Source organism: Embiotoca jacksoni, unplaced genomic scaffold (genome assembly GCF_022577435.1).
Source record: "Embiotoca jacksoni isolate LCO1_2020_lvr unplaced genomic scaffold, fEmbJac1.0.p SCAF_5, whole genome shotgun sequence".
NCBI lineage: Eukaryota > Metazoa > Chordata > Actinopteri > Embiotocidae > Embiotoca > Embiotoca jacksoni.
Genome location: NW_027185403.1, coordinates 18,227,717 through 18,253,452, shown reverse-complemented (window position 1 = coordinate 18,253,452; position 25,736 = coordinate 18,227,717). Strand labels below are relative to the sequence as shown.

The 25,736-nt window shown below is 38.9% G+C and overlaps 1 protein-coding gene across 5 annotated transcripts in view; it reads left to right on the top strand.

Moving 5' to 3' along the window:
- Window positions 1-24,548, top strand: part of LOC138211466 (mitogen-activated protein kinase kinase kinase kinase 4) — a 67,394-nt gene extending 42,846 nt beyond the window's left edge. For 4 of the 5 annotated variants that reach the window (XM_069171391.1, XM_069171394.1, XM_069171390.1 and 1 more), the window contains 15 exons: window positions 1,588-1,658; window positions 3,236-3,303; window positions 6,199-6,284; window positions 6,655-6,749; window positions 7,345-7,429; window positions 7,613-7,780; window positions 9,015-9,120; window positions 9,749-9,904; window positions 10,092-10,235; window positions 10,591-10,725; window positions 10,854-10,954; window positions 12,063-12,212; window positions 18,162-18,321; window positions 18,804-18,943; window positions 19,220-24,548. In XM_069171391.1, coding sequence (XP_069027492.1) covers window positions 1,588-1,658; window positions 3,236-3,303; window positions 6,199-6,284; window positions 6,655-6,749; window positions 7,345-7,429; window positions 7,613-7,780; window positions 9,015-9,120; window positions 9,749-9,904; window positions 10,092-10,235; window positions 10,591-10,725; window positions 10,854-10,954; window positions 12,063-12,212; window positions 18,162-18,321; window positions 18,804-18,943; window positions 19,220-19,303 — 1,749 coding nt within the window. In that variant the 3' untranslated portion in view covers window positions 19,304-24,548. The remainder of the gene's footprint in view (window positions 1-1,587; window positions 1,659-3,235; window positions 3,304-6,198; window positions 6,285-6,654; window positions 6,750-7,344; window positions 7,430-7,612; window positions 7,781-9,014; window positions 9,121-9,748; window positions 9,905-10,091; window positions 10,236-10,590; window positions 10,726-10,853; window positions 10,955-12,062; window positions 12,213-18,161; window positions 18,322-18,803; window positions 18,944-19,219) is intronic. The other variant, XM_069171392.1, reaches the window with a different exon arrangement.
- The last annotated feature ends 1,188 nt before the right edge of the window (window positions 24,549-25,736 follow it).

Below are 25,736 nucleotides of genomic sequence, written 5' to 3'. Positions count from 1 at the left end.
GTTACAGCTCCAGCCGGTTGGATGACTGACATAAATCAGGCATAAATTGAACTAATGTGTATTTTGTGTTTCTGGCTGCCATTGAAAGAGGAAGTTGTTGTTATTGTCATGCCAGTGACAGGGTGTAGCCTGAATCACATGAGCTTGGCATAATGTGTGTGTTATGCATCTCGTATTCCGGTCATACAAGAATGTGGTGCACACAGCACGAGGTCGGTATACTGTGTCTGTGTGTTTTGGGGAAAGTGTGTGTGTTTGTGCGAGTTTGTGTGTGCGCTTGAGATGGGAAGGGAGGCTGTGTTTTAACTCAAGGTCTGTTATCAAGTGGCCCTGACTGCAAACACACCTTGCATACTCAAAAACGCATCATTCATTTGCCCTTCCCCGCTAATATCGCTGCTCCCCTGATAAGTGTTTTACAAATAGAATATGCTTGTAGGTGAATTTACAAACAGAACACCATATGGACTTGATAAAACAACTAATAACTACTTCACAGAGAGAGGAGGGGAGCCAGTAAAGCTGTATGTTTGCTATGTTGTTGAACGAACAGGAGGCCATATGGAGTCGATAGAGCAGTTAATAACTCAAAACTCTCTCTTGCTTAATGGTGACTGGAGCTGCTTTAAACCAATCGAGTGGCTATGAAAATGTTAAGGGGACCAACAGCAAAGCCAAGCACTTATGAGGTTTTTTTTTACAACTGTCTGAATTCAGATAATTCACCATCTGAATAGTCTCAATATGCTCAAGCTTGAAAGACTTTTTTTTCCTCAATCCCCACTCAGGGTTTTGTGTTGTTTTTCGTGCTCTGAATTTAAGAAACACAATGCTGTAAGCTCTGTGTGTTTGCCACAGTAGTAGACAGGAAGCAACAGACACCAAGCTTGCTCTGTGCCTGTGCCTCTGCATGACGCAGGATGTGGGCAGCTTGTCAGAAGGATGATAGGTATTCCCACAGCTCTCTTCCTGCTCTGCCGGGTGTGTCTTCCTCTTAGTGACCATGTCATGTGACCCAGGAGATGAGAGGTCAAAAGGTGTCCAGCTGGTTGGTTGGACTGAGAGTTTACATGTAAAAAAAAAAAAAAAAATCCAGTTGAAAAAAACAATACTTTCACAATAAGCTGTTGTTGTTATATCATGAATGCAACATTGTTAAAAAAAAAAAAAAAATGCCCAGAGAAGGTTGAGAAATACCCCTGACTCGGATAATATTTCCACACTAAATGTAAAAGTTGGACATGGCTTTGATGTGTTTAGAGGAGCAACAGTGAATTGTTAAGAAATACCAAAACCAAATGTTCTCATTAGATTCGCAGTAGTAAATATCTCCCCGTGGGTTATAAAATATGCTATTGCACTCAGCTTTACGGCCTTTCAGCACTGTAAATGTTCTGTGCATGAAAGTTTCATAACAGGAAACCTTTCTATAATTAGCTTCTTGGCTAGATGTAAGGTCCTTTTAAATAGCTCTTTATCAAAAGTGAAACAAGCTATTAATACCACCAGGAGACTATAATATTTGTGTCCATTATCCATGTGTTTCTATTCAATCTGTTAAATTGACTATGCTTTTGTATCTTCCAGGTCCCAGAACGCACTACCTCAAAATTTTACTGCAGGGAGCTCGTCATGGGACACAAGAGGGCCTCTTCAAGGTACAGCACTTCTATGTCATAGACATGTGTCGAGAACTGATACCTGTGATGCCAAAATATTCACAACTTGAGGCTACTTGGAGGAAAACACTATATTGTTCAAGCTAATGTATCAATAGCTCATAATGTGATCTGGATGCTACTGAAAGTATTAGGCTACCATTATCTGTGTGACAAAATATAAGATGGTGACTTTGTTACTTTATGTCACAAACTTCCAAAAACTTGACTATAATGTTTTTTTCCCTTTAACGTTTCACCAATAGATATGTTTTATGAAAAAGGAGTTGAATTTGAACAATGTATCACACTCAGTGATGAACCCACACATAACTTTCAGCAACTCTCCAGTTGCCCTCAGCTTTATGATGCAGTTTAGTATTTTTTGGCTTTTTTTTTTTTTTTTTTTGCTTTCAACTCTGCTTTTGTTCACTCTCAGCCCTCTTATCTAAATTTTCCCAGCAGAAATCTTTCTTCAATAAAAGATTTGCGATAAATCCACTGTACTCTACGTCCACTGCACCAAACAACTTTAGCAACTGTTTTGTAAACATAGTGGATCATGTAGCATCTAGACAGAAATATATTTACCTCAGAACGGAGCATAAAAGAGAGTAAATATTGAACTTACATGTATCTGTTTCTCCATCTGTGTAAGTGACAGTGTTTTACAGCGTTTAAATGCTTTTTTATTTAAGCGTTTTATTTATTCTTAGGTAGCCATTCCTTTTGAATAAAATATGGCTTAAAAAATGAACAGTTGGTTGGTAAATCCTCGGACTAGATATATAAGACACATCTGTTTTTTTCTCTTTTAAAGAAACACACGTTTACACTGTGTAAACTGAATGAATCAAGTTGGTTCATTTCATGTGTTTAAATCAGTTTGTAGAATTACAATTCTAGAAAATGACCATTCAGTTTGAGAATAATTACTTAATTTTACTAATAAACAAAGTTTTCGCATCAGTACGTTTCGCAACCTCATTGCACTCCTGTACGTTCCATAACTACCATCTACCAGCGGCTCTGCTAATTGCCTACAAATTGAGTGAGTTTCTTCTTGACTTTGGGAATGCCTACTGTCTAGTTCAACTGCACATCACCTGAGCTGGTAGCCTTGAGCAGCAAATATGCAGGGCTAGCTTAGCATCATTGATAGTGCTAGCAGCCCAAATACCATGAGTCTTAAGTGAAATTAATTTATTATTGCAACCATGCTGATTACAAGGTATTTATTTACCACATATATATTCTTTCAGCTGGAGTGAACCTTATTTATTGAGAGGGTTTCCACACTCAGACTATATATATATATATAATATAGTATATTGACATGCACCATTAGAGCATTAGAGCAGCCGGTAATGGGTAGATCAGATTAGTTTAGCTTGGATAATTACTTTTGATCAGATGATAATAATGGTGAGGAAATTGGGTCATTGCAGTGACAGCGTGAAGGATATACTCCAGATTAGGACACATAGACATGTGTAATGTTGATCACAATTACCCTCCCTTATTGTATCTCTTTGTTTTTGAACTCTCCATCTGTGTGTGTCTCTCTCTCCATCTAGTGGCAGCCCAGTGCCAGTAGCAGATAGGAGTGGAAGATCTGTGTCTTCTTCGAGCACCAACCACCCAGGTCTGTGCTACCTGAACTCAACTCCTCACTGAGCTCAATTCATATGCTGTTATCTCATGTATGAACAATCAAAATTTACCCCTCCTCTTCCCCCCCAAAAAAACAAAAATATAGGCTCTAAAACTCAGGTCTTGGGTAGCAAAGGTGAATTAGCAGTTCCGTCACCTCTGGTGTTCTCCCAAATGATGAAAGTGTTTGTTTCAATAAGCTGCTTCCTTTGTTTGAGTTCCTTCATAACAAAAACAAATTGGAATTTGATTTTTAATGTGCACTAATGCCTCCTGGCATATCTTGCCATCTTTTCAAAGATAAAGGATTGAAGTTGTAAACGAAATTATGTTTTTGTGAAGACCACTTGTCTTTGTTGTGGTTTTATGGTGTTTCATCCAGTACGATGGCTGCCACATTTTGTTATTGCTCAGACCTTGTTCTCAAATGAATGCCACACTGTAGTGAACTAACCGTTCACTGTGTGTGTGTGTGTGTGTGTGTGTGTGTGGGGGGGGGGGGGGGGGGGGGGGTTGTTTGTTTGTGTGTGAGAACTTGTGCATACCCGTTTCTCACGTTAGTCTGCACGGCCCACACACATCATCCAAGCCGGTGCACATGCTCATACACCTTAAACAATATCCTCATCGACTCGTACTGCACATACACTCACTTGTGTCTAAAGCACAACTACACCGAGTGATGCGTCCAAAGTCTGCCCACTCTACCCGAGTGCCCAGTAAGAGAGAACAAACTCACTCATCTATCGCTGTTGGCAGGGAGGAAGCTGCTCTCGTAGCTACTCGGGTTTGATAGAGAGGAGAGAGGGAGTCGGGGGTATGTTTAGCATTTCAGAGCTGTCGTCTGTGTGTAGTTGGAAGGAAACAACTTTTGATGCCTCCCACTCCTTCTGGCTGCTGGACTCGGCCTGCTTTGGTTGGAGCCACAGATCAGAGATTCTCCTTGAGACTCACAGCTCCACTGTGGTAAAACGACTTTATCTGCTCATTCTGCAGCTGACAGAAAGCTGCTCACCTCTTTCAACTCTATTGTTGCAAAGGGTATTTTTGGCATTGATGTATTAATTGATTATGCTATCTTGGATTAAAAGAAACTGGGATGAAGCAGTTGGTTGGGAAGCAGGGGTTTTACTGGCGGTCCTTCTGTTTCTAAAGATTACGACTTTTCATGGACCCCTTTGATTCTTGTAGCAAAGGTGATGTTTCTTCTTTTAAAGGATTTTCTCTGCTTCTCACGCTCTGCCTTTGCAGGAAACTCTTGGTATGTGATGGAAAAACAGCGGCCTTTTCCTGTTTTGTTCCAGAAAACAATCATTTTTGTGCTCAAAACTGTAGCACAGTCCTGAAGCCAGTAGTTGCAATAGAGACAATAATTCTCGCACCATCGATTAGCCGGTTCTTGAACAACTCGGTACTTAACCCAGTGCAATAATATGACCACCATTTGACATTAGGTAGGTAGGTAGGTATATTAAGGTATATTAAAGCTTTTTTAATCAATATTTTTTATAATAACAATAGATCAAATGTGTGGAACATGATAGTTGCTTGAACCGACAGAAAAATAAACTTCATCTAACTCTTTGGAGCTTTCTAGGTTGATCTTAAGTCCACTGTTTTGGTTTTAGAGCATCTTATCTTCACTGGTTTGATTCAGATGTTTTCATTAACATTGTTTTCAGCTGCAATAGTCATCTGTTTTCAGTGAAAACCTTCTAAAAGCACTATACACCACCAACCAGCACCAAACAGACAGACGCAGCTGGTAATACTGGAGAGAAAGGAGCATTTAGCAGCTAAAGAAGCAACTATTTCCCCTCATAAGTCGGTTGAGATAAAAACAGAAGAATGAATATTTGACGATGTTGACCAGAAACAGAACTCCAAACTAGAGCCCCGATGATAATGAATTTCTGATGTCCATATATTGCCTGATATTTTTATGTTCACATTGTTTATATGTATAAACATGGGTGGGCAGTAGACACTTGTGACAAAGACATTTATTGGAGTCACAGTTTATCGTCCTCACTGACATCAGCGCACTAAAACATTAAACTAAAATGTGAATTATTTAGTTATAAGTTAAACTATTAAAACACATCCAAAGACACCCCCCCCCCCCCACCTCACACACACACACACACACACACAGACAAGTTAAAATTTTGCCTAAAAAAAGCATCTTTTTCTGTATTATGTTCTGTAAAACACTTTTTCATATTGGCACGTATCGACCAACATATATGTAATAATATCTGCGATAGGAAAATATGAGCCCAAAATTAAACAGCTTTTTTAACGGTGTGGCTGTATTCCAAATAATTGATATTAATGCCCAGCTGGATGTGTACAGTAACAGAGAAGCTTTTGCTCACTAGTACATTTGCTGTAAGTCAACGTTATGAGGTGAAAATATATCCGAGTCGTGTTTACAGGTTGTTGTACTCAAGGCGCCAAAACATCTAGAAATGCAGGATTAAATTATGCCATTGCATTTGTTTTAATAGCCATTTTCCCTTTTTTAAAAGTATTTTTAAATAATTTTTATGTCTAAATAGCATCTAAAATGTCTTTTAATCTAAAATAACTGCACAATGTAGAGAGTATGACACAGGGTTTTTGCCTTGTAATTAGCAGGTCTAAGTGCACCAACTCCAACATCGCTCCGCAATTAAAATTTCTGGCTTTAAAGGAAGCTAACCTATTGGCCCTATTTAGAGGGCTGCAAAGGCTGCCACTATTGGAAAACAGTCTCATTTATCCATCCTAATTACACCTCTCAACGCTAATATCGGTCTGGTAGGGATGTTTTCTTTAACACCGCCCAGCTGTTATTCCCACGCCGCATAACTTCTACTAATGTGAGCATATGTGTGTATTTTAGGCTACTTCAAGCTGGAAAGTCCTCTCCTACAGCAACATCGACAGCATCACAGGAAGACAGAAAACATGACCAGTGGACACACACAAGTAAGTGTTATTTTCCTCTGACAGCAATCACAAAACTCCATGTGAATCTTCAGACTTAAGACAGTTCATAAAGCAGAAATAGACTCATTATCTTTTGCTGGTAACACTAAAACAAACAACAACAAAAAAACTTTGGATGTTGATTTAGAAATGCGCCGTATTCAGCACCATCACAAATCATGTACACACAAATATCACCGGAATTCCCCTTCTACATTGATTGTACATTTACCTCATAGTGTTTCCTTTAAGACCTTCTTCTTTCGATTAACAGTTTTGTATGATTGTCTTCATCAGTTCCACTTTAACCCCTTTTCTTTGTTTCGCTGACTCACCTGACCTCATGTACTCATATTGTTCCCCCATGCAGGGAGTAAAACCTTCTCTTGGTCGGCTCAACAAGGCCACAGAATACTCCTCTTCTAGTGATGAGGTTGGCAGCAGCGATGAAGAAGAAAGGAACAGGTGATATATTCATCCTCAGTACAATTCTATGTGCTATGTGAATGTTAATGTAAATACTTTTTTCTGATAAAGTACATGCTCATCTTTTCTTTTAAACAAAACACTGTTATATTGCACACAAAAACATTGAGCAATTATTTCATCGTTCCCAAACACCGTACTGATGAAACATGACCTCTTGCAAGATGTAATGTGAAACCAGTATAAAGAATCAGAGGGAAAAAATAGGTCACTGTCCTCATCCAGAATGTTGATGCAGCTTCTTAGAAAGCCTGCATGTTGAAATATTTCTGCTGAAGTTAAACCCACAACTCCACAGATTTTAAAAACTGCACACGTTCAAATTCAGGATTAAAATCCAATGGTATCATTTATTGAACTTTTAAACCTGTGAGAAGGTGAACATCAATAGAAAAACAATGTTCATTATCTTTGACATCTATTATTTCTCATCAGGTTCATCTGTTGATCGCAAGAATTAAATCTGCCTTGTTTATATCGGCACTGATCTCAAGGACTTATTGATCTTGTTTCTGACTAAATGCAACACATGTAGTCAGACTTTGGTCAAAAATCTTTACTTGATTGCTTAAAGGTCCGGCCTGTCCAATGGAAAAGGGAAATACTTCAGAGGAATATCAGACGGCATCGTCCTACAACCTCATCACAATCTTAACCAGGTACCCGGTACACTCAAGCACAAACATAACCATGTACTCTGCGGTCGTTCAAGAGCATTTCTGAACTGTCGAATATCGTGATATACAGACTTCCTGCAGCTGTTGAGGCCGTTCAGCCAATCATTCATGAGGAATCCTCCATTCCAGCCTTCATATTCTACTTTGTCTCTGACTGTTCTCTAGATGTCTCGGTTGGGTTCAGATGATACTTACATGCTACCAGACCTTCTGCAGAAAACTTCTTCTTCCAGCCCAACCCATAATGCACTGGGCCAGCCGCAGCGGACACGTGAGCGCAAGTACTCAAAATCCCCCTCAGCCCCTGGATCCCCCACACACCAGGAAATACATGTAAGTAAAAATATTGATTTTATTGTGACTTTTCTCACTTTCATTCTGTTCATACTACAGCATAATTTAGTATCATAAAATAATGTATTCAATGCCACAGCCATCGCTAACAGTTAATGGTGACTAAGCATTGATTCTGGTGTTAAACAATGTTCAAAAGTAATTTGTCATGGGGGTGAAACAGATTTAAAGCTTAAAGATTTTTTTTTTTTTAATCTTATCAGTGCAAATTCTTTTGATAATACTGCATGGAAAAACCTAACTAGGTTGCAGAAATCGTGTGATACAACTCGATAAGCATCGGTTATCAGCATTTGGGATTATTGTCCATGCCCATGGCTGTTTTAAATGTTTAAAGAAATCCATGTTTGTAGTCGCATTAGTTAGATTTATCCACCAGAGGGAGGTGGTGGCACAATTAAATTGTAGAGTTATCAGTCCTGATATGATGTTAGGTTAGGTTAGGTTAGGTAGTTACTTTATTAATCCCCGAGGGGAAATTTTTTTTCGCTACAGCAGCATACAGAAGCAACAAAATAATAATAGAACAATAAAAAAGCAATAAAATAGCAGTAAAATTATAAAATATAAATATAAAATATAAAATGCACAGTATATACAGTGTATACAGTACAGTATATATCTATATATATTATATACAAACAACCAAAAAACACAGTCAACAGTATTATTTTGCCAGAGGTGAGTTATTGTACAGTCTTATTGCGGTCGGCAGGAATGACCTCCTGTATCTGTCCTTGTGACAGCAGCTGGAGGAGTCTTTTGGAGAAAGTGCTCCGCTGTCCCTGCAGCAGGTGGTGGAGAGGGTGGTCAGGATTATCCAATATGGATAATAGTTTCCTCAGCGTCCTCCTCTCCACCACCTTTTCCAGACTGTGCAGATTGTAGCCGATGATGGAGCCGGCCTTCTTAATCAGTTTGTTAAGTCTGTTGGTGTCTCTACTCCTGCACTACTATTGATCTTGATTTAATGTAACTGTGCTTCCTCAGCCAACGACGCATTTCATATGTTCTTATGCAAGTTTAGAATAAAGAACGCATTTGCTGTAATTATATTATTAGTAAATAAGACTCAGTGTAAATCTAAAACTATGACGTTAAAAGATGGCAGTTGTAGCGCGGATCTTTAAAGCCACGAATAATGAATGAAAAATTGCAATTTTGTATGAAAAGATGGTATCAAAAAATGGTCTTTTGTTTTTGTGCTCATCAGACTGTCTGCAGTCCTACTGGTAAAACCCCCACATCTTCCTCTTCCTCTTTCCTGTCCTTCATTGATCCAAGATTGATCCCCATATCATCACCACCACAGAGCCCAAGTGAGTACATTTACACAAACACTGTGTACTAGTATGTACAATACACTAATATGCAGTGCAGCATGCATGTTTACATTTTGATCTGTCAACGTTTGCCTTCCCCTCATGTCGACGTGAAACGATACGATACATTTGTTTTGCTGCCTATTTCACTTTCCAAGGAGTCTAATCCGATTGAACTTTGGCCCTCCAAATCAGGAAGCTGTCCATGTTCTGCTAGTTTGAGAGAAAGGATGATAAAATCAGTATTATCTACAACCTCGTGGGCCGATATTGTTTCCTTTTGGCTCTGCTAGCTGCTGCAGGTCACAACTACAACCCTACTCACTGTAGTTCCAGTAGCTTTTTGCAAATATAGAATTTACCTGGCGGATTTTGGTTTAACTTTTCAAGTTAGGTAAATTAAGTCACTTGTCAATGTATCCATTGGAAGGTTAGATAGTACTTCATTAAATCTTAAGTAATTTACTCCTTTGTAATAAGTAGAATATTGTAAGATTTTATAGGAAATAATCATGAGAGAGGACAGTTTTTCTATTGGTGCATTTAAACAAAACTTAACTACACTTTACATTGTTAAAATTTGTATCTTCTTTATACATTTTTATTTAATTTTGTCCCTTTGCAGCAGGCAGTAAGACTGATCCAATCAAGAGAGAGAACCACAGGAAGGGCTCTGTGGTTAATGTGAACCCAACCAACATTCGACCACAGAGCGACACTCCAGAGATCCGCAAGTACAAGAAGAAGTTCAATGCTGAGGTTCTCTGTGCTGGACTCTGGGGTTTGTAGTTTTTGATTGTATATGTTTGAAATATCTCTTGTGACATGGTATCACTGGACAATGACCCTTTATTAATAATGTTTATGTTCTTTCTTCTGGAGTTTATACCACTATTCAGATTTACAAATGATATGTTGACATAGTAGTGTATGTTAATGGTGAGCTCTGTGTCTGTTTTGTTCTGCAGGTGTGAATCTGTTGGTGGGGACAGAAAACGGCCTGTGGCTGCTGGATCGAAGTGGTCAAGGGAAAGTCTACTCACTCATCAGCAGGCGAAGGTTTCAGCAAATGGATGTGCTGGAAGGACTCAATGTACTGATTACTATATCAGGTACAAGTCCTCTACAATTAAGTATACAAACAAATACTGACAGAGAATGCAGATATCCAGCTGTTCATATACAAAACCCTACATATAGGATATATATCTGTGTCCTTCAGAAGTTCTAAAAACACAACAGTGTTATTTGGCCAACAGCCTCGCTTATCTCAAAATATGAAATGATAAAACAACACACAAGTATTTCAACTCTCTGTAAATACTCCAATGTAGACTTCAAATCCTTGCATATTCATTCTCTGTTTGTGTTTCTTCAGTCACCTCAAAGACATTACTTTTCATTAATGAATCATTGAAGCAGGATTCACCTTCATTCTTCCCTCCATCCTTCACTCTCTGTCTTCAGGTAAAAAGAACAAGCTGCGTCTGTACTACCTGTCCTGGTTACGGAACAAAATCCTCCATAATGACCCCGAGGTGGAGAAGAGACAGGGCTGGACCTCAGTAGGTGACTTGGAGGGCTGCGTACACTATAAAGTGGGTAAGTACGCACTGCAGGGGGCAGAAGAACCACAAGTATTGTTTTAGTGGAGATTTTTGAGAGCTACAATGTATAAAAGTGATCAGGGATCAACTTTTTAATGTCTCTTTGTCCATCTTGTTTTTTAGTGCGTTATGAGAAGATAAAGTTCTTAGTGATTGCGTTAAAGAACGCTGTGGAGGTGTATGCTTGGGCCCCAAAACCCTACCACAAATTCATGGCCTTCAAGGTTGGTAACATTCAAATAGAATATGAAAAATGTATTTTCTTTGTTGTCAAGAAAAGTATAAGTAAGCTCTTTGCACTGGCTATAAACTCAGGATGAAATATAATGTTATACAGTGATCCTTTGAGCCGTATTGGCTGCACGTCAATACAGATCAGTCCGTGGGCTTTTTGGTGCTCCTCTTTAACACTTGGCACATTGATTATCTAAATTACAAGACGGCTTGCCTGACGGATGACATTGCAAACAGACTTCTGTGGTAATCGTAATGACTTTGGTTAACACCAGACTTTTCATCTGGTGGGTCAATCTGTCCACATTTCCAAGACTTTAGGTAAATCAAGAGGCACATGAACTATCTGAACTGTTTTCATGTTAGCCAGCCCACATGCTGGTTTTAGCAAACCAACTACTAGCTGTCGATGACCAATTGAAGCTCAGATTTATGGAATATGTACTTAGTCTAATAATGCAGTTCAAACCTAACAAACAGAATCTGTGATATCTGAAACATCACCGTACAGAGGATTAAACATAATCTCACGCTTACATGCGCAATTCAACCTGGTCAGTTATTCCCTCCAGTTTCATCCACGTTTGGTTTGTCTAAAGAAGTACAACCACCATTGACAGGTTACCTCTGCTCTCCTCCTTTGTGTCTTCTCTTCTTACCAAATCTCTGCATATCCAGGACAAAACACCGATAGATGTTCAAAAAATGGAATAGGGTCACTGCCACAGCCAAACACTTCCACATTCACATCGACGTGACACATCTCGGCCTAATATGCACAGATTCTCAGTGGAGCTGTGTCCCATTTATTTGTGTCCTCGGTGGCCTGAGCTACTTTTTCTTCTGGGCTATACAGTTTAACCCTGTTGCTTTAGAAAAGGCTGAAATATACCTTGTGGAAGTGATAACATGACTGTGTTTTTAGAAACGAGAGAACAGTTGCTCTTCAAATTGTCAAACTCGGATGCGAATTAATAATCACTGGAGTCATTCCATTTCAAACGCTGGTGTCACAGTGTCTTTTGAAAACATAGTATATCATTGGAGGTAATAATTGGAATGTGTCTTGTAACGCTCCGATTTTCTGTGTCTGCCCAGTCCTTCAGGTCTCTGCCTCAGAAACCGCTGTCTGTTGACCTGACAGTGGAGGAAGGTCAAAGGTTGAAGGTCATCTACGGCTCTCTGTTTGGTTTCCACGCCATTGACGTAGACTCTGGAACTCCGTACGACCTCTACCTGCCGACTCACGTAAGCATCTACTCCATTTATTTGATGTATTATACTGGTTAAGTGTTGCCTTATTTTTTTGATTGGCATCTGTTTTTACAATGTATTTTATTTTAAAATATGTATGTAATATTTTTTTTTTATTATTATTTTTTTATTTTTTGATCATCACTCTTGTTCATTTATCCCTGAAAATACACTTTTATTAAACTCCCTCAAAGCCTTCACTACATATATTTAATGAGTCTGGACAGACATGGATGTAAACTGAAGTACTGACTGGTTGGCGGAGGCATATAACCACAAGGCGTGAGTTGTAGTTATAATTTTGTAGACCACAATAAGAATAATTTTGACCGTATTTGCAGCTGCTTGATGTCTTCCATGAACAGCAGGGTCGGACATGTTTATGAAACTGTTTATGAAAAAACCTCGGCAGTGTATCTTTACAAATACTTTAAAGAGTTTTACACATTTGGAGATCTTTGGGTAAGAGATGTCTGATCTCTGAGGTTGGACTTGGTATAGATATTATTCTGACTGTAGCTGGAGCTCACTTTTGCTTTTCCATCCGTCAGCCGTTATCTCTCCAGTCAACCATCTCTCCTCACTCCTCTCGATCTCTCAGGATGTACCTCGTAAATCTGCTCCCACCTCTCACTCCACAGATGTCAGTCATTGCTCTCCTTTACAGTATTTCTCCTGTTTTCCTCCCTCCACTCTCCTCCCACACAGTCTGTAGCTGTCAGCCACCATTCTCTCTCATCATTTTTGTTTCTTTTCATCCTCCCACTGTGTCACTTTGTAATCCAATGTAGCGTTGTTCATTTCCTCGTTTTCACCTCGTTTTTCTCCCTCTACGTTTACCAAACTATCGTTTTTCTCTCTGTTCTGTCTGCGGGCCGGTAAAGCTAATGGCAGAGTGCTGTGACTCATGTTCACATTTCTATTCAGACATTATCAGTTTTTCTCCCTCGTATATAATGTTTGAACTTTCATTAAAATGGTAGAAATTGATCTGGTGACGTCAGAGTCAGAAACTCTTTTGTGTTTGTTCTGATCTTCAATAGATATTTTAATTTGGTCATATGTTTGGTTTATTGGTATTTTAGCTGGAGACGTGTTTATTGGTTTCTTTGGATTGTGTGTAATTTTTAAAAAGACTTAAAGGGGGACTCTACAGGTTTGATACAGCATTGTAATGTCCTCTGTTGTTCTGGAAGAGTTCCATTCATGATTTTCTTTTGAATTAGGTTCAGCTCAATTCATCACAGGAAGCATGATTTGCAAGCTGGAGGTGTGAAATGTACATGGCATGGCTCTTTGAAAACATACAGTAGGATCCTCTGTTATGGCGGCTCGACCAAAAGTGAAGACATTTCAGCATCTGCTGCTTTTATTATTGGGTAGTTTCTGTTCATTTGTTTGTCTCATGTCCCACAAATTTATGGAGGTGCAGTACAAAATGATTTGAATACTCCTGAAATTGAACAAAGTAACAGTTCATTACCTCCTGATTCTTCATTGATTCTCCACACAACCACATCGAACTTAACTAACTCAACCCTTCCACACATTTATTTTCATCTCTTTAGAAAAACAAACTGTAACTCAAGTTTTTGCACATACAGCAGATAAAAAGCACCATTTGCAATCATCTGTGGATCTTCAGCTCTGTTTTGCTTCTCACCAACTCCTAAAAAAATATCAGTTTTCAGCTGCAAAATTTTTCAGAATTGCAGAATCATGTGATGATTCTTCTTTTCCCCAACTGCTGACAACATTCACATAGTTTTCAAGTAAAGTGATCCATTTTAATTCAAGAATATCAACTGTAAGCAATCAACAGTTCCAAAACTCATTCGTGGCCATGGACAAGTCTGGTGTGGTTCTGTTGGAGGGTTTGAAATAAAATCAGCTCCATTTAACTTCCTTTGCTGTAATGCACCAACTGTTGTGTGATGCACCAACAGTTTAGCTACTACATAAATGAATATGAATTAGATCAGTCGTCACTAAAGTAGAGCCGGTTGACTAAGTGACAAAGTAGAGATTCCTCATCCATAACTGTTGCTACAGTGTTAAGACACTCAATGGGTTTAATACCAAACATCAACCTGAACTGAATAGACTTACACATGGTAAACAGCACACAACCTAGCTGCATTTCCACAGAGTTCTTGCTCTGGTGTTTTGCTAATGTTTGTGAAATGTATTCATACGAATAAGAACTCTCAGTTTTAATGACTTCGGAAAGTCTGAGAAACTTGAGAAGCTTTTTCCATCTTCAAAAAGGTTGCAAATGATGTTGCTGTTTGTCTTTAACTGTGAGGAAATCGCCCACTGCTGTTACATTTAGAGAGAGAGCAGGTCATCTTTCTTCTCTCCTCTGCTGTATGTGGGCATGTAAAGCTCGCTGCAGCCTCTGGTGACTCATATTCACATTCACATTCTGACACATCCTGTTGAATATGGGTTTTAGCAAGAACTGGAGAAGCTTGAGACTCGGAATATAAGAAAGTGTTTTACCTTCAGAGTGACAACATTTTTCTGTGCCTGTTAGTCTTATGTTAAGTGTGTTTTTTTTAAAAACGGTCAAAGTATGCAGTCAGAAGTTCTTTCTGTGGTGCAGTGGTTGTCTGGTTCTCTGTGTTGGACCTGTGTTGGACAGGTGACCGGTCCAGAGTTGACCCCGCCTGCCCAAAGTCAGCTGGAAAAGGCTCCTGAATCTCCCCTGACTCTGTACTGGACAAAGTGGGCATAGATAATAGATGGATGGTTCATATAGTGTCTGCAGTGGATAGATATGGTGTTGATTCGGGCGGCTGGTGCTGCAAAAAAGGTTTTTAATGATGTCCTTTGTCTCTTTCAGACTGGCACTCATTTGAGGAGTGTATAATCGTGTCGTGGCTCAAAAAGTGTTCAATTTATGGGATTCAGATCCATATTAAAATAATGGGCTCTGCTTTACAACACCAGTGTCTTTCCAAGTTTCAGACCGACGCAGTTGTCGTTGCCCATGTGTGCACCCAGGGGTCCATCGGCCTCAAAATGAGGTGTGGTCAGGTCGGTTGTCGGCTTGTTATACATGCACAAACATGCAAAAAATTAAAGATAGAAAGATTACAATGTCAAGGATTATTATTGTGTGCCTCAAACTGTGTGCAAGTCAATTCGTTTCCTCTGCAGAGAAACATTCTTCCCTACTGTTTGGCAAACGCACCAATATGATAGCAGCCCGCCAAGTTGAAGTGTAACTGGCTTTTGAAGGGGACGGGAGGTGACACTCTGGTTGGTTTATTTTATTTCACACCTTAAATGCATTGACGATTCATCAAAAGACAAAGTACAACCCCTTTGAACTATGCAATTACATCAGCTAAAGCGATTTGGACGTGCCCTACATGCACTTGCATCATATACCTGAGATCTTTAAAGCGCAGTCCTTTGTCGCGTTTCAAGTTTTGTCTGAGGCTGTGAAGTCATGAATGTTCTCTGACCAGACATGTGTGTGTACAGAATGTCTGAAAGTGTCCTCTCATGTTCATTCATATTTTGTATATCTTTCCCTCACTCACACACATGCGCGCACACACATACACGCGCACACACACAGACACACACACACACACACACACACACACACACACACACACACTGCCCCAGCCACCTCTAAAATGTGCTACTTCCTATAAGCAAGGCGGAGTTGGAGTGATGGAGGGAAAGACACGAAGAGAGAAGTAATCTCTATAAATACATCCCTGCTGTCCTCCTTCTCTCGCGATCATTAACTGTGTGTGTGTGTGTGTGTGTGTGTGTGTGTGTGTTTGTGTGTGTGTGTGTATGTGTATGTGTGTGTGTGTGTGTGTGTGTGTCCTGCTCTTGCTCCTGTTGAGAATTTTTTTCTCACTCTTCCTCTGGTATATTAAGCGAGTCTGTCCAGACCTGAGACTACACCGGTGCCTTACACTGCTGCTGCAAAATCATTTCTGCTCTCCAGCCTCGCTCTATCTCCCCTTTTTCTGTCTCTCACACACACACAGTCAAGCTTTCTTCCAGACACTCAGCAACAGTGTGCTTTTAAACCCACTCACTTACACTTCCTTTGAGTACTCTGGAGGACACTTCGCGCTCCTAAGCTTCTCTGTGGCTTTAAACCCGTATTCTGATCGTCTCATTTACTCCAACTCCTTCTCTTCTTCCCACACACACACACACACACACACACACACACACACACACACACACACACACCTACACGCGTCATCAGCAAAACAATTTCACTTAAAACACATATTTCTGTTTCTTCATCGCTGTTAAAAGCAATTCACCTTTTCACAAGCACAAGTCGAACCGTCACTCTCTCACACACAGTGCACTCACCCACTTAGAGAAGCACACACACACACACACACACACACACACACACACACACACACACAAGCCTCTCCCTTCACTGCCTGCAAACTATGTAACAATGCTGATTCCGAGGCAGAGGATTAAGATTGCGTTGCGTCTGTGGATGCCCGTTCTCATGCTCAGGATTGTGGTGGCTCACACTCTGGTAATGTATGAAACCCTTGACACACAAACTGGCAAACTTTTTTTTTTTTTTTTTTTAAGCAGGCAGAGTCTTGTTGCTATGGAATTTACATTGAAGAAATCCGGTACAAACATGTTGTTGGTTTTCTGTACGGCAGATGCTGACGTACCGTTTGTCTCCATCTTTGTCTGGTTAAAAGCATTCATCTTTTAGAAAGTCATCGTGAAATTCTTTTCAAATAAATGTTTCAGAAGTGGTTTGATAGAAACTTCTAAATTGTTTTCATCAAAGCTTGTGAACTGTTGTATGAATGTTAGGGATGCATGATATTTTGCAGATGCATTATGTTTTGTCGCATCCCACAAGCTGATATTTTCCAACTCTTTTGGATGATTGTCAATGTCAATATTTGCACATATTTTTTTTTTCCACCTAATTGCAGAGAGCATCAGCTCCCTCCTGTAATGGAATGAACTCATTATGATGCATATTCGTATCGCGATGGTCCTCTGACAGATGCTGGCATGAAACACAACGCTTTTCAAAATGTACACATTTATTGATGCTCATCTGATGATCTTTCATTTTAAAGCATTTATCTGCCGATGCTAAAATGACGTGACAATATAATTCAGAATAAATGTTTCCGAACTGTTAGATAAATATTTCGGATGTGGTTGGAGGAGTGTCTCTGAACTAATTTGAGATTTGTTTTCAGAAGCACTCAGATAAATTGAGTTAGATTAACTCGGAGTCATGACATGTATCTCGGCTGGTTGAAAAAATGTAAAGTAATAATTGCTGCGAGATACCTCTGTTAGATGAGTGTTGCAGAAGTGCTTCATGGTAGACACCAGTTTTCCACATGATAATTAGCAGCAGAAGAGTCTTAGTATTTGACTAATTTGTCATTTTTGGTCAATTTGTACTTGGTGCTCCTGAAATTGATCTTGAAATGACCTCCATGCTTCAGTCAGGAACGTCTGTTTTATGTTGAAATCTCCACTTTCTTCTGTCTTTCTTTAAACTCAGAGAATCCTGTTTCATTACATTTTAGGAAAATCCCATTTGTCTCTTCTTATTCTAATGCTTCTACTTTTTTGACCATTCTTGCTCACCAAGTATGTACGATTTTCTTAACATTGGTAGATTGTAATGGTGGAAACGCAAGAACTGAACTTTATTCTGTAGTTTTACCACTGAGAGACATTTTCAGATGTCATTTCAGTATCATAAAATATATTTAATGTCAGTTCTCAGAAAGCTGGCAGGATGTTGTTGCATTTCAGAGTTTGTATAATACTTACAGTATAATTGTGCGTCTATGCTTTATGTGCAATTTATTCTAATTGTAGCATTTTTTTTTTCTTTTGTCATTTTTTTTCATGAACAAGTATATATTGTCATATCGTGTGTTTGTTTTCCAGATCCAGGGCTCTATCCGTCCTCATGCCATCATCATCTTGCCAAACAAAGCAGGAACGGAGGTTCTGGTTTGCTACGAAGACGAGGGGGTCTACATCGATACATATGGCCGCATCACCAAGGATACGGTGCTGCAGTGGGGCGAGATGCCTGCGTCTGTTGGTAAGTTTGGACCACACAAAAACATAAAGATGTCATTTCATGCACACCACAAACAACGACACATTGTTTTAATGTCAGTCATTTCCACAGTGACATTTTCCTCTGAAGTCCTGCTGAATATCTTCGCCGTGGTTTGCTGTATGACTTCCTGGGTGTAGAACAGCAGCTGTCCTGAGCACTGAGAACTTAACCTGAACCAGATTGTGTGGAGACAGATTTGGGACAGGGTGGGCTAAAAATAAGATGGGAGTCCTTCAGTGTGTGTGTGTGTGTGTGTGTGTGTGTGTGTCTGTGTGTGTGTGTGTGTGTGTGTGTGTGTGTGTGTGTGTGTGTGTGTTGGGTCTAGTCGGGACATCACTCTGGCATAAATATGAATTATCTGTAGGAAATACACAGACGTCTCTTCAGGTTTTCTTATTTCATTCTTTGCCCTCATAGTCGTGTTCCCTGCACCCCTTTCTTTCTCCCCTCCTCCCCTCCAGCCTACCTCCAGTCCAACCAGGTGATGGGTTGGGGAGAGAAGGCCATTGAGCTGAGGTCAGCCAACACAGGGAACCTGGAGGGAGTCTTCATGCACAAAAAGGCCCAGAAACTCAAGTTCCTGTGTGAAAGGAATGACAAGGTGGGAGTGACAACGTACTTACTTGGGTTGCCTAAATCTGCAACACAAAATTACAATATATTCAAAACCAACAATAGTATGCGTAAAAAAAATTCCAACCTTAATAGTTACAAAAAATATCTGAAAGTATTTTAAAAACCTCAATCCAGTAATTAGTGTTATAAATGTTATTATTTTGAGGTTATTTGTTCTCAAAACAAAATGAAGGATAAAAAGTATTTCCTTTTTTTTTTAACACAGCTCTTAAACCTCTCTGAAACCTCCGTGTTGTTGCAGGTGTTCTTTGCTTCAGTGCAGTCTGGAGGCAGCAGTCAGATTTACTTCATGACTCTTGGACAGAACTCGCTGTTTAGCTGGTAACAACTGGACCTGTTCACTCTGCGATCAACTGGTGGGGTCTTGCCTTCGTTATCCTGGGTTTGTCTGCGGAGGCCTTTTGAGATTTGAGACTGATGTAGTTTTCAATGAGTAGTGGCCACCACACAAGGATCTGCTATATGTTCCTCCATCCACTTCTCAGTCTTATTTTGTTTTTGTGTGTAAGTATGTGTGAGGTTTCATGGCTCGAGCTGATCATGAATCCGCCCACATGAAAGAAAAAAAAAAAAAAAAAGCTTGAATCCATCACTCCATCCGTGACTACTGAAGCTTGGATCACTGCTTCTTCAGCCGCAACAGCACAAAAACGTGGATATTCAGCCGAAAGAGCATCTCACGTGAAAAGCACGCAGCGTCTTTTCCTGTAGGCTTCACTTCCACAAGCCATCACAGCCCCAGCGTTTCGTGTCATTTTATCCAAATGTAAAAAGAAAAAAGATTTCAAATCAACACCTGGTCAACATCTGACCTCAAGATTCCATTTCAGCTCATCTCTCCTGGATCAACGAACCCATTTTGTTTGTTTTTTTTCTGACGCATTCAGTCGTATCCGCTAATTATGTGTATATCACTTATTCACTCATATTTGCTTTAACAATACCCGGCTGTGATGTGTCACTGGATCATCTGCTTCCTTTTTCATCTGATCAAGTCAAGTCGTATTACCTGGATCATTATTCTCCCGGCACACATCAGAGGAGTAACGTTCCCATTCTAGTGTTCAACTGTCCCTCGTCGACCTCGTTCACTCGACGAACAACATCCAGGCATTTCAAAGACTCTGTTAAAATGTGGGACCCCAAATTATTTATCTTTAATCAGATCCCAGATCTGAGTCTGCGCTGCCTGTCTCTAAAGCCTCAGAACTGTTTGATTTTCATGACAGCCTGTAGTTGAGTTCAGGTTTCCTCATTACTGCTATACTCAGAATTACAGGACCCAAACTAAAGGATTATTTTGTTGATTTCCCAGTATTATATAATGCACTATCAAATGTTATATAAGAAGTATTTCCTCTTCTCTTGTTTGAATTTACAGGATGACAGTGTTATTGCCCTACATGGTCCAGATCAGATCACGTTCCTTAAGATATACAACACAGTCATGACGATATAGTTGACTTCATTTTAGACTTTATTTGTTCTTAATTGCCAGCAGTAAGTCAGTCTCTCTCTCTGCTATGCCTGAAACCAGTTGCAAAATGTGGAAAAAAAATTCTCAGTATATTTGCTGCACTGCACAGTTTGTATTAAAATGAATTGCGAACACAGTTCCAACACAGATGTGGACCAGGACATTGTAATATATCTTTCTATGATAAGGACCTTGATAGCCTTTTTCATTACTGTAGGGGGTACAAGGTTTGATGTACCGATGGCCATAAACGGTATACACAAATAGATATGAAATATGATATGAAGTACAATTCCACAGTAACAGGCTATGAATGGTTTTCTGTAGTTTTGCATCTTTTTTTTTTGTACAGTTTAGGATGTATATAATCTTATAAGATGCACTGTTTTTTAAATATTTTATAAATGAAGCCATCTTTATGTAATTGTACAGAATTATAGGCTTATGAATGTGTGAAATTCAATCTCAAAACAGTTCTTTACATGATCTTTGAATGTTTGTGATCATGAATTTAAGCGTTTGACTGATAATTTGAAGACTCTTGTTCAGGTTTCACTGACCTGAAAGAAGCGTTCAAGATCAAATGTGAATCCTGTTTTTTGGTTGATTTTCTCCCGATGTGTATAAGTCCGGTGTTTTGCACAGTGGCCATCTTGTACATTTTTTTCTGTAATATATCCGACTTTGAAATGACTTCGAAGTGGAACCATTTAAAGCCATTCTGTAGTGAGGAAGAGATTACTGCTAGCCTTCAGCTTATACAACGCTCTGTTACACTATACCCAGTTTGGGACGCACACCTGCTTCTGATGGGTCAACTTGATGAAATGATCTCTGATTTAACGAGTTGGGGTGGAAAAAAGTGAAAATGCCCTGTTATGTAATAATTTCTGTTTTCTTTGATATATTACTTTTTTTTACACAAAGAACTTCAAAGCAAGAAACCAAAGATGAAAGCTTTGAAGTACTTACTTACGGAAATCTAACAGTGTGATATAATTCATAAATTGCAACCGTCTTTTGCATTAATATCTGAATCATGTTTAAAAGATAGTTAAATCAGTTCAAGGTATATTATTATATTCTGTACAAACAAACAGAGCCTGCAAATTCCCCTGATAATAAATTAGATGCAAGTTAATGTTGTTACATGTCTGCATTAGGTTGTGTAAGGTTTGATAAAAGTAAAACGGTTTTTAACCTTCAAATGTGAATTTGCAATTTGTATATTTATCCATTTATTATACCCATATTTGTTTTGTCTTGATGAGATTTAGCTTAAAATGCTAACTTTGTTATGAATTACATTATCTTCTATATTGTGCTTACTCTTCATTTTGTGGTCATCAAATTGTGCCAAATGTTGTTGTTTTTTTATTGCATGATAATTTGAGCATTTTTATGATTGACTTGAGAGAAATATTGCAGCTGGTTCTGTGAGAATATTTTAAACTGGAAAATGAGCTTTCTGTCATATTGCCAAAAGTCTTCTAGTATGTATTTCAGTAGGATAGATAATATCAGACCAGATGGCTTAACATGGACTCACAGGATTGTGAACTACTTTTTACAGGCTGACGTTGCTAATGCGGGCTAAAGCTACCAGAACCTGTTACTCATTGTTAGCTAACATAAGACGCTTGGCTAGTAACACCAAAATGTGTCACTTTTCCATATAAGATAAACATGTGGCAAAACTGTATTTCCCATAGCTACATATTGTTGTGTTTTTGGGACACTTTCAGAAATGATATTCCTATATACAGCAGACAACAACTGCAGTAAACTCTGGACAAAATTAATGTGGGGCAAACAGCCCTTTCAAAACCAATTGGAGAGATTGTGGCAAGTCTTGAACTTTTTCTTTTGTAATTTTAACAAATGCGTTCAGATATATTAAATATTTGAACTTTATTCTTCTGTGCGGAGCAGGATACGTCGAATAGAAACAGCTTTGGTCAGGCCTCCTCAGCTGTTGAATGGTGACCGGCACACATTCGTCAGCTTTGGCCCGGTTCCTGAGCAAGAACTTGGCCATTAAAGTCCAGACGACACAGGAGACCAGACCAGATCTTGTGTCCTAAACTACCACAGCTCTTTTGTTCAGCTCTACCATGCAAAAAAGTCATAATTAAAAATCAACAATAATGTACAGCGACTGGCCGGTATCTACTGCACTCATCTTCCCAACACACTCTGTCGTAGACATTCGAGAAATGTTCACGCTACTGAGCACGATTACGTCATTCCTAAAACGTGTCAACAAACCCTTTTAGTAATCGATCATTGATTTGATTTGATCACATGGTGCATTCCTTTTGATTTGATGGAGAGGTATCCGTTTTGAAAAACAGGTTTCCGCCCTTCCACTGTCAAGTTTGATGTCGTGGCGTTTCTACTGTTGAGGAAAGAGGTTTTCTGTAATGTATTTGTTTTGGTCCACAGAGGAATCGTTGTTGTAAAAAAAATGCCATCATCTTTGACTTGATTTAACAACACATTTCTCCAGCTATGAATGCGTTTTCATCTGTATCGTGCTCCATCCTGCTTCAGGTAACAGCATACGAATCGGCTTTTCTACGAGCTGACCGGGTCACAACTCTTGATGTGTTATATCAGGGGCGCTTCTGTCTTCTCTTGGTCTCCCTGTTGCTGAGGATGTGACTAGCTGTGTGACTAATGTGAGAGAGAGAGAGAGAGAGAGAGAGAGAGAGAGAGAGAGAGATCTGTGCACTCCCTCCTACACCTTCCACCGGTTAACATCATAACAGATTCTGTTTCAGGCCGGCGGTGACTCACATCTCTAACTCTGTTTCTCTCACTTTCCTCATCACATTTCTTCATTAATTTGCGTCTCCTGCTAAACTCTCTCTGGTATTTCTCTGGTATTCCTCTTTGTTTCCACATCTTATTCCCTTTATAGCTTTCCACTGTTTTTCTCTTTATCTCTGTTGGTCTTTCAGTTGGCTAAGAACTGTCAGGCAGGAGTGAAAGATTATTTATTATATTATATTTATGTACTCTGTAGAAATGGTGCGCATGAATACATTTAGCTGTACAGCAAAGATCATCTTTGTTGATGATATTGTGCTGTTTTTTCTCATATTTCTGATGCATTATTTATTCAGATCTTTATTCTTTATTCAGTTCTCGCTAATTCTTTAAGCAGGACATTTCATATCATCATTGCATTAAATACTTTGTCGTGGATTTTCAAATCAAAAGTAAAGTCAAAACGTAAAAATGGACCCAAAGATTTGGCCCAACCCTGTTGTGTCTTGCTGTTTGGTGAAGCCAGATGAAGCATGATACAGAAAAAAAAGGAAAAAAAAACTCAAATACACAGCTGTTTGTATTTTTTGTAATATTCAGTGAAGTGTAAATTGTTGTTTTCCAGCCTGTGTGTGAGGAAAAGTCTGCATAATCTAAAGCGAGTGGGCTTCGTGTGGGAGGGTGGGATGTGGACTGGGAACAGCTGTTTCATAAACCACAATTCAGTCTGCAAAGGAAGGAGGGAGGAAGTTTGAAGAAGTAACTGGTGGCGTGAGCCAGGTGTCAGGTAATAGAAGGAATACGGATGTTTAATACGAATCTTTTAAGATCAGTCCACAATTAAAAAAAATATATATATAAAGAAGTTTCACGAAATTTTTATGATGAAGAGAAGGGGGAAGAGGAAGTGCGAGGGAGATGGCGATTGTACTGAATAGCTTTTTAAGGTTAAATATCCACCTTTATATTTTTACTCATTAATTGGCCAAAATCGTCATTCTGTTTGAATTGTGGTTGTGGGTATTAATTTACACACAGGACAGTTACGTTCCAACGAGATGTAAAGTCTAAAGAGAATTTGAGATTATATAAAACCAAATATTCTATAGATTTACAGTATATCTGAGAATATGTATTTGCCCTCCTCTACCATTTACAAAGAGGATTCTTTTGTTCCTTTGTTTTATTTTTGCACTGGACCTTTTGTTTAATGATGCATCATATACTGTACTCCTCCTGCTTTGAGATGAACACACACTAACTTGTGTTTCCATGTAAAAAGGCAAAAGACAGTGAGACAAGAATAAATCTATTGAATGGAGTGTTGTGTTGTTCTTTCTTTAATAAGCTACACTGACATGTATCCATGGCTTCATTTCAGCTCTGAATCTTGCAGTCGAAACCTTTGATCGAGCTCATTTCTGACCGACACAGTTTTGTCTGTCGAACACACTGCATCTGTCAATGCGACATTTGTTGTATTTGTCCTTGTGCCTAGTTTGATTGACAGGCCAGTATAAGTAAAAAGGTCCTTTTCTTACTCGTTAAAGAACTTTACTAATACTACACTAAAAAAATGCTCCATTAAGGTCCTGCCTGGAAAGTAATGGTACTTAAATGTGTGTATATGTGGTATATTTGGGAAAAGAACTCACTGCAGAAAATGTAGTGTTTATCATTAGATTATTATCAGTGTTACATTAATCTGTAATCACATTTTAAACTATTCTACAGTAGGGTTTGCAACTGGTTACCTTAATTGTTGATTGACACACTGATTCATTTCTAGATTCATTGATTGATAAGTTGGTTTACAAAAATTTCAACATATAGCATGAAATACCAAGAAAGTCCCTCAAAGCCCAAGACCATACCTTTATATCAGAAAATATAATTCAAAAATACAATTTGAAAAAAACTAGAGTGAAGGTGGTGGTGTTGGTTCACTGAACATCTGATGTGTGTGTGAATATTTAAACACTGGTTTCAAAAGTCATTCCAACAATTGATTTGTTCCGATTCAGGATTAACAGACAGATGAATGTATTGATGGATGATTTTTATCGAAGCATGAAGGGAACTGTCAAAAATATAAAGATGACATAAATACATTAAATATCAAATCAAATGTCAGCATTGACACATTGTTGAATGAGTAAGCAAATAAGATTAGCAATGTTTAACTTACATAATTATTGCATCTACATCCTCTTTTATAAAACATAGAGGTCTGAAGTCATAATACAGACACTTAACAAACATAAAAGACACATGAAATATTAAACAATAAAATCAAATTTGGAGGGAGAAGAGGCTCTGCAGGCCAAAGGTTATACAGCTTCCTGGGGCGTGCCCATGAAATGAACACAGGATGTGGTGTTCAGGGCTGTAGATGTGAGGATGTCAGGAGAGGTTAGCTCTTTCAAACTTCTGATTTAAGAGGAGTATTAACATATTTGCTAGAAAAGAAAGCAGATAATCAACTGAACCTTATAAAAATCAATTCAGC